Below are 14,266 nucleotides of genomic sequence, written 5' to 3'. Positions count from 1 at the left end.
AGGGACAGGGAGAAAAATATTTGAAGATGTTAAACTACTGGCTTTGAAGATGGAGGAAGGGGCCGTAAACCAAGGAAAGCAGGTGACCTCTGGCAGCTGGAAAAAGTACGGAAACAGAGTCTTCCCCAGAGGTATCAGGAGAAGCCAGCCCTGCTTACACCTTGACTTTAGCCCAGAGAAACTGGTTTTGGATTTCTGGGCTCCAGAACTGTAAGAAAATAGATTTGTGTTGTTTTAAGCCACCAAGTTTGTGGCAATCTGTTACAGCAGCCATAGGAAACCAATACAATGACAAACAAATTGTGAAGCACTATTGTTTAGAGTTTTACAATTAGATAAATTGGTTTTAAAGTTTGCCTTTAAATACTCTATCAATTTAATTATAGCCTATAAAGATAGCATCACACATGATCACAAATGACCTCTGACCTTTTCAGCAAGAATATGGGAGCTATACTGAAAATCATTTTGATCCTTGAAGCCCATATGACTTTCACTAAAATAGCAGAAACTTCAGAATCTTAGACTTTGTTCATTTTTAAAAATTTTTCAGAAACATATTCTTAAGTTACATACAATTGTGTATCAATAAATAAAGAAGAGGTAAATTAGCAGGTAGAGCAGATACAGTGGTCTCCTAATTTTAAATAATTGGGAACTGATAGAACACTTTAGAGATGTCTATGAACATTTAATAACTCAACAAATGGCCAAAATAATACTGTTCAAACGTAGTATTGTGATCTGATGATAAAAATAAGCATCAAGTTGTTTTTATCAAATAATATAAAAAGTTATGGTAAAAAGAGGATGCGACAGAGTATAGAAAATGTCAAATGTAGTCCTTAAGATGAATTTGTGAGTTGGTAACATTGATACATAAAGTAGAAACAATTCATAAAATAGTTTTTGTTTGTCTGAACCTATGAAAATTACCATAAGAGAGAAATCACTATATCTACATATATATGTAGATATGTGTATATATATATATGTATATGTATAAAAGGTCAGATAGATAGACGTAATAGACTGATTATTGTACCAGGGCTGCAATGGGTTTTGCACATATTTTGTTTTATATAACTTCAGGGGCTGTCTTTTACATAACTTGAGTAACTGAATGCAGGTACCTGTTTTGGAAGGTAAGCTAATATTGCTTCATGTTGACTGCCTGCACTGGTAGTGACCTTACTATGCTAAGAAAATAAAACCAAAGATAATTTGTTACTGCAAGAAAATCAGTGGTATTTGAAAAGAGTTTGATATGATGAAAGGACTTCCTTGAAAATTTATTTGCTATATTTAAGAAAATGTTAGTGTGAGACATGGTTTTCTTCACTTTTGCAGGTTCTAATAAAGGCATGAAGCTGCTTAAATACAAATGATACGATTTTCAGAAATGTGCTTTCTTTCTAAGACAATGGCATTAAGAGAAAACCCAAAACATGTGATTTACAATGTTGTTATTATTGCCAAAAAAATTAAATGCATGTATCATGATTAATTTAATGAAAGGATTAATGATTTTGTCAGCATTTCCACAGCCTATTTTGGGGAACAAAAGGTGTGCGAACTTCAGGAAAGGTTTAGAACCCTTGTTCTAGATATTTATTTCTTTTTCTCTATTCTTTCCTCATAGTCCTCTTAACTGGTTTTTCATCTTCCTGTATCTCTCTCCACTATTTCATTATCCAGTTTTTTTTATTTCCTCCATTGCCACTTGAATCCTCCTTTTTAAAAAAGCCATTTCTCACTAAATATTTGTCAATAAATCTAACACAGTTGGTATAAAATATGAGCTTCCACCACAGGTGGGAAAAGCTTAGAGATTTAAATAAAGAAAAATCTTTCAGGTTTTAGTCATTGTTAATGAGAGAGCAGTGGGAGGGACCTACTGGTTTAACATTCTCATTTTACAGATGAGCAACCTTAGCTCAAATAGGTGGTCATTTACTCATGGACACAAAGGTAACGTTTCTCAGAACCGGTGCTGGAGTTCAGTTGCCCTGGAACGTCATTGACCCTCCACGGTGTTCTGAATACACCACACGACCTTGGATCCACAGTGTTCTGCTGGGTACCTCCACTTGGGAGACCCTTGACTTCCTGCTTTTACTCTGCTAAACTCAGAATGTCCTCTTGTATTCGTGGAATATTTAGCAACAGGCAGAAAGAGAAGGCGCCAATTTTCAGATGAGAGATTGAAAGATAAGTTGCTATGCTTCTTGTCTGAATGCAAAATACACTAAATTTTGAAGCAGGTTAATTTTGGCTACTTAGTTTCTAAGTACTATTACCCATTAAAAGGAACTAAGACTCATTGGAGATGTGGCTGATTCCAGTTCTGGGTCAGGGTGAGTATGAATTAAACCTGGGATGCTTTTTGTGCCACAAAACAACAGAATTGTTCAAAGGCAAATGGAGTCTTACAAAATGTACTCAGGACCCAGCTTGGGTGGGTTACCACTGCTCAGATGGAGTTGTCAGGCTTCTGAAATTCAATTGCTGGGCTGGCAGTTGCCATCACCCCACAAAAAGAAGAGAGCTTGTTCTAGAGATGGAGAAGACAATAAAATATTTGTACCATAACTGAAGCCTATACATCATGAACCCTGTTCAACCACTGGACATTTCAGATACGATGTCAATAAATTCATTCTTTTATTTTTCTTGGCAAATATTGGTCATGTTTAAGCCCTTTGTAATTGAAAGAAACCATGGCCTCACTGGTAACTGAAAGACTGTTGTCATTCAAGCTGCTTTAATAAGACTCTGTTTTCTAAAGGTTTAAATATTGAAGATGTGGAATAATTTTGATAACATAATTGTTTTTTTTAAAAAGCATACCAGAAGACTCCACTTCCCGGCAAGATGGAGTAGCTGGTATCAGCATCCCCTCCCACTGGTTAAAAAGTTAGAAAACTGTAAAAAATGTATTTCTGGAAAACTGGAAACTGGGCAGTGCAGGCCCGTGATGGCCAAGAAAAGTCGAGTAAACAAAATCCAAACCCCAAAGCATATCTGTGAGTGTCCCAGCTCCCAGGCAGGGAGAAGCCAGGCAGGGTCCTGTGGTCTTTCTGAGAAGAGCAAGATAAGAGTTTTGGAGGCCATGGTGGCTAGAATTCACAGGGCAGAGTAACAAAGAATGGGCGTTATGATGAGAAACAGCTAGAGACGTTTTTATGTCTCCTCGAATCTCTGGTTGAATAATAAACTGTGCAGGCATAGAGTTAAGAATGATTACAGGAAGCTAGAAAGATAATTATAAGAGTTCACACAGGTCTGGGAGATGCCATCATATTATAAAGTTTCCAAAGGAATTGTTTTCCAGATTTTAAGCCACTGACAAATAGAAATAACTCTCACAAGTGCAAAATTTTTAAAGCATAGAAATTGATTGCTTATTGAATCAAGCATGTGAATTTAATATTAACACAAAAGGTTAATTATTAAAAACTGTCTTAGCTTTAAGACATTTTAACTGGTATTGGATTTTTTCCCTTTAATATTCTACTTTTGTAGTTGTTTACTTTCAACTAACGTGACCATTTTAATGTACTGTAAACAATAAATGGGTGTTACTTTAACATAAAGTACTATCTTCAAGTGTTTGTATTCTTGTCTAATATTTCTTTTTATTACATACATTTGATTTGTGTAGGCAGGCAAGTTGTTATTTGTACAATCATTCAGAGACAATTGGAACTAAAAAACAAATGCGTAATGATAAAAGCAAGTGGTGAAATCTATATTTAACACCTGACAATAGATTTATTTCTTTTTAAAAAATCACGACATATTCCAGGATCTAAGAAGTCAGCATTTTACTTACTGGTGGATATGCATTCAGGAGGGGAGGACCAGCCACCTTCTGCACATGCAATGATGCTCTGATTATTTGGGAGGCTGTAGCCTTTATCACAGGAAATTTGAACACTGTCGCCTTCCAGGTGTGTTTGTCCTGAAGATGTAGAACGACCGTTTTCCACAAAAGGAAAGAAACACAGTCCTAGGGACCAAAAGTTGTTCAATGTACCAGATGGAAGTGGTAAAACAATAGTAAAATACATTTGCATTTTACAATCTTTTTTTAAATGGAAAAATTTCAAAGCTAAAATTAAAATATGAAAATAAAATTTTAAAAGAATTTAGATTATACTACTATATTGATGAAATATATACTTTTCATATATATTTCATATACAAAAGGAAATGAACATTTCATTCTGTTTTTCTATGGTTTTTATAATAAAATATTTTATTTTTATAAATGTTTTTAGGTATAAACAATATCTTAATATATCTATTTTTCTCTTAATTCTCATAAATGTTTCTTACAGAAAAAACATTATTATCTCCTTTGTTGGCTCATTTATTCTGCTCCCCCATTGTTTTTCTCTTTTAATACACTTATTACCTCCGGAGTATGCTCTTCACATTTATTGAAGGGTTAATACAGACATAATTTTAAGGGCAAAAGAAGTGATTTATGGAAAATGTAAAAGCGTAGATACTAAAACTTATGTAATCCTTGCAATATTCAAGAGAATGGTCCATTTCAAAAGAGAATGTATATGCACAATGACTGTTTTTTAAAGAAAAAATATGACCAGGCTGATTCCAAATGAATATTAGGAAATAAATATTAGGAGTGAAATATATTAATCATCAGTTTTTAAAATTAAAATATGCAGCATACTTCTAGATAATACGAGAAAGTTCATATATTTATTCCTCATTTGGTTCTCATAAAAGACTTCTCAATAAGAGAAGGACTCATCTCTCATCTCTGCTGGCTCCTCTAGCCCTGATCCCTGTGACTGTCTGTCAAGACCTCGTGACCCCATCTGCCACATCCTTCTTCTGAATGATTCATCCACATCAAGCGTTTACTCACTGAGACACTTTGGTGTCGGTGACCATCCTCCCTCTGTGCATGTTATGCGAGTCCAAAAGGATTTTGAAGGAGACATAAAATTATATTCACAGGAATAATAGAAAAAATTCCCAATAGGAAGTGGGAAAAATGGCTTGTATTTCTTTTCTTCATATAAAATTCCATGGTTTATTTTTGGAAAATCACAATGTCTCACTGGGAAAAATAAAACAAAACTGAAGTATTAAATATGAATCTACATTTGTGAATCATCAAATCATGTTTTAGTCATCTTATGGATATTGTTTTCTTTCATCCAGCTTAAATTCCTTTAGCTTAATGCCTTCCACTGTACTAATTAGTTAAGAACAAAGAAAGATCTCTAATTATGAGTACAAGAGTATTTGAAGAGGCTCTTGTCAATGAATGTAAAATGTACATGTTGGAGTCATGTAAAATATAACCTGTTTTGTAGTATCTTCAAGAAGAAAATTTCACACAACGGGTTAAGAACCAAGCAGAGTAGGACAGTAGACCTCACTGGTCTACATGGCATGCTGGCATCTCCATTCATGTCCTTTCTCTAGTCTGAATCATAGTCCTAGGTGTCTCCACCTGAAGTCTCTATCTTGTCTGTTTTTTCCTGGTGCAGTGAAGATGAAGTAGTTTTTTTTTTTTCTCCTTATTTGGAAAAAGAAAAAAAAAAAAAACTTACAGAGACTCAGCTCACAAATTAGCTAACCAGGGAAATTCCCCCTTTCCACTTATCTGGAGGTAATTCTCAGTGTTGCACAATATTTGAAACTAGTAATTCCAGAAGTATTTCACCTGTGAAACCTGACGCTGCTTATCTAAGTGTTTAAAAATGTTACATTAGATAGTTTTGAGAAAAGACCCTCCTCACACATTGAGAGTAGTACCTCCCATAATTCTTTTACAGATATTCTTTGTCTACCCCTCAAATTACGGTATTTGATTTCCATGCATTTCTATATAGCACCTACATATTCTTTGCTATCCATAATAACTTTGCTTCTATCCTCCAATTGTCCCTATTCTACCCATGCTTCAAAGCTCATTCTTCAACATTTAGCAAATAGGCATTGTGCATATCAGCACTAGTGCTGGCTCTGAATGTTAACTTCTCTTCACGGTCTCCTTTACCCAATTACCCACTCCAAAAGTAGAAAATAATTTCTCAAGTCCCTACTTTCTGGTAAAACCTTGTGAGTATATTTCCTATGGGATGCGCATGGATACACACACACACACACACACACACACACACACACACACACACAATCTTGCAATCTATTTGTTTACATGGTTTGCTTTCCTCATAGGACACTGTAAGTTGTAAAGAGACATGGAGTTTTCATTCTTTTGAGCTTTTTGATGCAATGTGAAGCATATAGTGTTTGACAAATATTTTACTACTGAAAGCATGAAGAATTTTCGACTTATACAAAAGCGTTACTTTAGAGTGTTGCTTTTGCTCTTTGGCCAGTCTCTCAATAGGCATATAAACAGTAGTGCAACACAAACATACAAGTCATTTAACATCTACACAACTTTCGGATAGAGCTTCACTAAAGGTTCTCCAGGAGACTAGATTGAAGCTTGAGCATCTTTTTCTGGATTAGGGGTTGTCAAAATCATACATATGATTATATTTCACACTCATCTTCCTCTGCTTTTTTCCCCATTTAGAAATCCCCTCTTACTGTCCATTCTAAGTGGTGTTTAAAACAACATATACCAGACACACAGGTTAAAAAAAAATCAAATACACCCATACACACAGTTCTTCAGTGAGGTTGTGGTGAAGATCTAGCCCTTACTGTAAGCTAACCAGAGAAGTCGGTAATTTTAATTGGCAAAGCAATGTCTGTTATTGGAGAAAAATTCCTTTTTTTCCCATTAGTTAACTCTTGTCCTGTGATTATAACTCAATGATAAAAGTAGAAACAAACTAGAATGAGTTTCAAGTCTCTAGAGATAATGTTTTGCAACTTTTTAAGGGAAGAATTTTATAGTTCCTATTTTTTATTATGTTAGGACTGAAGAGACACTGCCCAAAGAAAACTTCAACTACGTGCAAAAATTAGCAAGCAACAAAGCAGCAAAATAAATGCTTTCTGGAAATCAAACAGTAAAACACATGACTAAAATCCCATTTTAGTTTAATCAGTTAGCCTAGACCTTGTTAGAGATTTCATTTGCAATTATTTGGATATGATGGATTTTATTTCAACACGAAATAAAATGTGACAATTTTTTAAATATTGTGAGACATAGTGTTTGGTGTTAATGGGGAAGTGATGTACATTTTTTTTTTCATTTTCAACCTTTGTTGAAAAGCTCAGAAAAAGCAAATAATTTATTGATATTTCACTAGTTTTATTACATATAAAAATAAGGATATACTCTACTGTCTATTAAAAGAGATAAGACACTAATTCAAAAAGATACATGCACCCCAAAGTTCATAGCATCATTATTTACAATAGCCAGGATTTGGAAGCAACCTAAGTGTCCATAGATAGATGAATGGGTAAAGAAGATGTGGTATTTGTACATATCATGGCATATTACTCAGCCATAAAAAAAGATGAAAATCTTGCCATTTGTGACAACGTGGATGGATATGGAAGGTATTATGCTAAGTGAAATAAGTCAGACAGAGAAAGACAAAACTGTATGACCTCACTTACATATAAAATCTAAAAAACCAGACAAACAAAGAAACAAACAAGACGAAACAAAAACAGACTCACAGATAGAACAAACAGGTGGTTTCCAGAGGGGAAGAACATGGTGGAGGGGTTAAATAGGTGAAGAGGATTAGGAGGTACAAACTTCCTGTTATATAAATACATAAGCCACAGGGATATAATGTACAGCATAAAGAATATAATCGATAGTTTTGTAATAACTTTGGGGACAGATGGTTACTAAGACTTATCATGGTGACCATTTCATAATGTAAGCAAATGTTAAATCACTATGTAGCACAACTGAAAGTGACATACTATTGTACATCAAACTATATTTTAATAAAAAATAATAAATAAATAAGAGATTTTTCTTTAGCAAGTGATAATTAGATTGAAATAGGAAATTCTTGGTTTTAATAATATTTAAATCTTAAATTCAAAAATGAAAATTCAAACACGTTGAAGGTGTCCAAATTATCTTGGGATACTTTTCCTGGTCAGTGGCATTGCAGAATTTATGCAGAATTACACTGGTACTTCACTCTTTTGCCTTCATTATATGCAGATTTTTCAGCATTTAATTCCTCTCCAGATTTTGTATTTGGTGGCTATTTACACTTCATAACTTAAAGAACAGAGAACATTTATTTAATTCTATTTTCCTCTAATTGCATATTAGAAAATATTTCCATAAAAATAAAAGTGATGATCCTTCCTTCACAATGTTCTCACCCATGTATTCATTTCAAAATATATGTACACACAACCAACACACACATTTGAGAGAGGAAATACATATTCAGAGCTGTTTTCATGTTTTCAGCTTACCTTGTCCCCCCACAGTAGAAATCCATAAGATTAGAAGGACGGTTGAGACCAACATGCTAGTTATCCCAGTGGCGTGTAATTGAAAATGGTCCACCAGTGATGGTGTTGGTCTGAAGGCTGCTTTCATTTACAGTTATGCGCATGACTGTGAATTCAGTGCACTACCAGGAAGCCAGTGTAATGAAATCCTTTTGGTAAACATCAAAGTTCACACAGGGTAGTGTGAAATAACTAAATAATGTCTGATCAATGTTTTCACATGAATGCTCTGAATTCATCACTTGATATTTGAGCACAATACTAGCTGTGCAACTTCTTTGTGGTTGCACTCACTCAGTTTCCGACTTTGAAGTGTGCAGAAATGGACCACTGAGGGGGAGAGATGAAGCCCCTTCTTGTCTACTTGCTGACCAGGAAGTCCGCTGTTTCAGGGACAGCCAGGTGTAGGTCATCAGACTTCATTTTAATACAGCATCAATCTTACAGTTATACACTCCTTTTAAAGTGGCATGAAGAATTAAGTTCCTTCTTAATAGTTTCGTATTTGTAAATATTTTGAAGATCTACTCAAGAATAATTTTGCCAAATAATGCTCCCTGAAATTTTTGAACAAATTATATTTCATAAATCTTTTTTTTTTTTAATTTATTTTTATATTTATTTTTGGCTGTGTTGGGTCTTCGTTTCTGTGCGAGGGCTTTCTCTAGTTGCAGCGAGCGGGGGCCACTCTTCATCGCAGTGCACAGGCCTCTCACTATCACGGCCTCTCTTGTTGTGGAGCACAGGCTCCAGACGCGCAGGCTCAGTAATTGTGGCCCACGGGCCCAGTTGCTCCGCGGCATGTGGGATCCTCCCAGACCAGGGCTCGAACCCGTGTCCCCTGCATTCGCAGGCACATTCTCAACCACTGCGCCACCAGGGAAGCCCCATAAATCATTTTATTTAGGAAGGACTTTCAGCATGTCTATGAGAGGAGCTTGATATATTCTCTCCCCCAAGGCAGAAATAAAATTGGGCAAAAAAAAATCAGCATTTACAGTTTCTGGAAATTGGTCAAAGAGTATATTCTTGAGAAATGTTTATTCAGTAAAAAAGAGTGGCTGCTCCCTGGCTCCTCTCTCCCTCTGGCTCAGAAGGTTTACCCTGGGCGGGCGGGCAAGCCAAGTAGACTGGAAGCTCTACTCCCCTCCTGGAGGGAACCGACTTCATAGCAGAGCTTGGAAAAATCCACGCCCAATGACACCATTGAATACATCAGAGATGATAGTGGGAAACAATCTGGAAAGGCCAACATCTCTAGATGATACTGTTTGGGGCAAGTAGGAAAATGGCAGCCCAGCCAGACATTTAACAGGGCAATTTGGAGAAAGGGACAGCCCCAAAGTGTCCCCATAAGATGCCCCTTATTGCTAGTGGTCAGAAGTCAATGGATACACACACGACTGCTCAATCAGGGAAACGAGAGAGACACTAGTCCTTGGCTAAGTATGGAGCAGACTTGTAAACTCCCTGAATTTTGTAAGCATTTTCCCAGACCCCACGCAGTTCCAGAGACAAAAGGTGGGATGCTTACTTGGTCAATATGTTTAAGCAAAACCTCTGACCAATTATTGGTTGACTACTGAGCTATGCTGACTCAGGAATGACTCCTAGGAAGTCAGACTGAAAAATAAAAAACTGAGCAATGCCATCAAAATCTATGCACTGTGGAAGAATCAAAATCCACAGAACTAGTCCAGGCTGGTCACGAAACAAAGAAACAAAAGTTAGCAATTGCAGCAAGCACTTGATTGGGGAGGATTCAGAATTCGTATTTATTATCATATGTTATCTAAAATATCCATTTTTCAACAGCAACAAAAAATATGATGAATTTTCAAAGAATTTGAAAAGAATAGATACATGTATATGCATAACTGAATCACTTTGCTGTACACCTGAAACTAACACAACATTGTTAATCAACTATGCTCCAATATAAAATAAAAAGTTTAAAAAATGTGATGAGACATGTAAAGAAATAGGGAAGTGTACCCCATACACCGGGGTAAACACACTTATTTTATTCACATCCTGTCTATTACAGTCTTTCTTCCTAGCATATTGCTAAGAATGATTGTCTTGATGTTTTTGTAGTATATCCTGGATTACATACAAGTTCAATAACAACTGCTTTGCACAAAGCTTTTTTCCCAAGTTTCCATTTTAATTGTATGTTGTTTTTGTTCATATTATCTTCAGATATTACATATGCATCTAAAAGAATAAGCATAGAATCAATAAATTAATCATCTTCACATTTCCTTCCATAGACTAATAAAATTTCATCTAATGAAAATTTTAGGATTGAATAAAATAAATTATAGTAATATCCAACATTTAATTAGCAGTTCTAGGACTTGCCCTTACAATTTTTATCTCTTTTAAACCCCCAAACTCCTTCTTCAAAGTAGGCATAATTATCTCATAGTTACCAATGAAGAAAGTGAGACAAAGAGAAATTAAGTGAAACTTTCCCTAGGTGATTTTTATCAAGTGTAGGAGAAGATTATGGATCAGGCAGTCTTAATCCAGAGCTGTGCTAGTCCTGTCTACTTTACAGTTTCTGTATTACAGTCTACATATCAAGTAGGATTATGTTAAAACATATTTCAGGACTTCCCTTGTGGTACAGTGGTTAAGAATCCTCCTGCCAACGCAGGGGACAAGGGTTCGATCCCTGGTCTGGGAAGATCCCACATGCCGCGGAGCAGCTGGGCCCGTGAGCCACAATTACTGAGCCTGCGTGTCTGGAGCCTGTGCTCCGCAACAAGAGAGGCCGTTGATAGTGAGAGGCCCGCGCACCGCGATGAAGAGTGGCCCCCGCTCGCCGCAACTAGAGAAAGCCCTCGCACAGAAATGAAGACCCAACACAGCCAAAAATAAATAAATAAATTTATTAAAAAAAAAAAAAAGTTCCTTCCTCTTCACATTTTTGGAATACTTGTGGAAGGAAAGGCATTAACTCTTTTTTTAAGTGCTCAGTAGAATTCACCCTTGATACTCAATTTAAAATTAAAATATTTAGATGAGTGGAGATTTCCCATACATTCTGTAAAGAATGCTATTGTTATTTTTCATTTGATTTTCATAAAAGGCTACTCACCCGTATGTATTCTCTGCTTGTTCATCACGACCCACCTATGTAATTGCCTTTCTAGATTCTGTAAACTTTTCTAGTGCATCCCTTTCCTGCCCACTGAATAATTAACCAAGACATAATGATTAGAAAATATTAGTATGGGAAATATACTCCTTACAAACACTAAGCATATGATATGACTGAAAAGGGGTTAATATGCAACATATACAAACAGCTTATACAACTCAACATCAAAAAACAAAACAAACAAAAAAACAAACAAAAACCCAATTTAAAATGGACAGGGCTTCCCTGGTGGCGCAGTGGTTGGGAGTCTGCCTGCTGGTGCGGGGGACACGGGTTCGAGCCCTGGTCTGGGAGGATCCCGCATGCCGCGGAGCGGCTGGGCCCGTGAGCCACAGCTGCTGAGCCTGCGCGTCTGGAGCCTGTGCCCCGCGACGGCGGGAGGGCCGCGATGGTGAGAGGCCCGCGCACCGCGATGAAGAGCGGTCCCCGCACCGCGATGAAGAGTGGCCCCCGCTTGCCGCAACTGGAGAAAGCCCTCGCACGAACCGAAGACCCAGCACAGCCAAAAATAAATAAATAAAAAAAAATAAAAGTAGCTATAAAATTAAAAAAAAAAAAAAAAATGGACAAAAGCACTCAATGGAAATTTTTCCAAAGAGGAAATGCAGATGGTCAACAGGCAGAGTAACCTTCCTTGTTTCTGATTTCCCACTCCAACACTTCTACGGCCAAAATTCAATGAAAGCCAGCAAAAAAAGAAGAGCGTGAAATATAATCGTTTATAAGCTCTAATCCCTAAGAGTACCTAGTAGTGTGTAGAAGTTGGGTGTGGTGCTTGGTGACACCAATTAAATAATCAGTGTCGTTCACCATTGTCCACCACAATAACAATAATGATGTTTCCACAAAGCAATATTAAATGTCATCTAAAACGATGATTCCTTTGTTCTCTTTCTATAAACGGAAGTCAAAACTTCCAAGAGTCATCCTATTTATGTTTGGTGACATTATTACCTTATTTAATTTAGTCACAATCCCACAGAGTTGTTCTGTACCTTAAAAATAGAATAATTTCTTTTTAAAAAGCATAAGGGCAAAGAGGAGAAATGGTTAAAAATATACAACTATATTTATAAATATCACACTAGAAAGCACACTGCAGCAATTCTCACTTCAATAGTGATCACTGGAGTGTGTTGATATTATAAATTCTTTTTCCTATACCTCATTATATGTTTCCTTCTTCTTCAGCCAGCATCAAAACTAGTCCAGGTCCTTTACCTGATAGGGATAACTTAAACTTCATTTCCAAATGGTCAGAATCTACAGAGCTCTTACACTTAGTAGGTTCCTATTGTCTTCTATTAACCTTTATTTATACACAGAGAAGTACAAAGGAGAAACCTCAGAGAATCTTCTGAATCCAAATATAATTTCCCTGTCCACATTATGTAGCAATAGACAATGACCCTTTGACATTTGACTTCAATATCCCTAGCCTGTGTCCATAATCCACTTCTATGCCTGATAGTTCAATGACATGAGAGGCCCAAGATGACAGAGAGTTACTTTCAACTTCCAGTAAAGGGAAATATTGATTTCTCCCCTGGTGAAAGGATTGTATCTTATCATCTAAACCTTCTAAACTAGCAGAGTACAATGTTGTAACCCTGGAAAAAGAACATTATTCATGATTAAAAATCTTAACAGGTGCAGATAAAAAAATAATCCAATACTAATACTTGGTAAAAAAAAAAAAAGAAAATCCAGTATAAAAAATGAAGTTCTTGCAAAGAGAAATAGAAGAAAATGTCTTCAAGCAAACAAAAAATAGCAGTTGAGATAGTACTGCCAATATGCTACAATCCCAATTGCCTTACAATAATGTTTGTATAGTTGTGATATTATGATTAATAGTAAGGAGTATATACAGGCAGACCTCGGAGATATTGTGTGTTGGTTGCAGACCACTGCAAAAAAGCAAATATCACAATAAAACTAGTTACGTGATTTTTGGTTTCCCAGTGCATATAAAAGCTGTGTTTACACTAGTCTGTAGTCTAGTAAGTTTGCGATAGCATGATGTCTAAAAAAACAATGTACGTGCCTTAATTAAAAACACTTTACTGCAAAAAAAAATGCTAACCTTCAGCTGAACCTTTATTGAGTCGTAATCTTTTTGGTGATGGAGAGTCTTGCCTTTATGTTGATGGCTGCAGTCTGATCAGGGTGGTGGGTTTTGAAGGTCATGGTGTTTGTGGCAATTTCTTAAAATAAGTATAATGCTTCAACTTCAAGTCACCTGCTGTATTAACCTCTAACAAGAGAGTCAGCCTGTCCTTTGAAGCTTTGAAGCCAGGCATTGACTTCTCCTCTCCAGCTATGAAAGTCCTAGATGGCATCTTCTTCCAATAGAAGGCTGTTTCCTCTACACTGAAAATCTGTTGTTTAGTGCAGCCACCTTCATTAATTATCTTAGCTAAATCTTCTGGGTAACTTGCTGCAGCTTCTATATCAGCACTTACTACTTCACTTTGCTCTTTTGTGTTATGGAGATGGCTTCTTTCCTTAAACCTCATGAACCAACCTCTGCTAGCTTCACACTTTTCTTCTGCAGCTTCCTCATTTTGATAGAATTGAAGAGAGTTAGGGCCTTGCTCTGGATCGGGCTCTGGCTTAAGGGAACGTTTGATC

General features: G+C 36.3%; 1 protein-coding gene across 6 annotated transcripts in view; it reads right to left on the bottom strand.

Annotated features, from left to right (window-relative positions):
- Window positions 1-8,545, bottom strand: part of LOC118906796 (complement factor H-related protein 5-like) — a 46,390-nt gene extending 37,845 nt beyond the window's left edge. For all 6 annotated transcript variants that reach the window (XM_036874461.1, XM_036874487.1, XM_036874496.1 and 3 more), the window contains exons 1-3: window positions 8,425-8,545; window positions 4,901-5,095; window positions 3,836-4,012 (exon numbers count right to left, since the gene is read on the bottom strand). In XM_036874461.1, the coding sequence (XP_036730356.1) occupies window positions 3,836-4,012; window positions 4,901-5,095; window positions 8,425-8,479 (427 nt within the window). In that variant the 5' untranslated portion in view covers window positions 8,480-8,545. The remainder of the gene's footprint in view (window positions 1-3,835; window positions 4,013-4,900; window positions 5,096-8,424) is intronic.
- Between the last annotated feature and the right edge of the window lie 5,721 nt (window positions 8,546-14,266).

Source organism: Balaenoptera musculus, chromosome 1 (assembly GCF_009873245.2).
Source record: "Balaenoptera musculus isolate JJ_BM4_2016_0621 chromosome 1, mBalMus1.pri.v3, whole genome shotgun sequence".
Classification (NCBI taxonomy): domain Eukaryota; kingdom Metazoa; phylum Chordata; class Mammalia; order Artiodactyla; family Balaenopteridae; genus Balaenoptera; species Balaenoptera musculus.
Note: the sequence above shows the minus strand (reverse complement) of the source record. Positions and strands in the feature narration are given on the sequence as shown.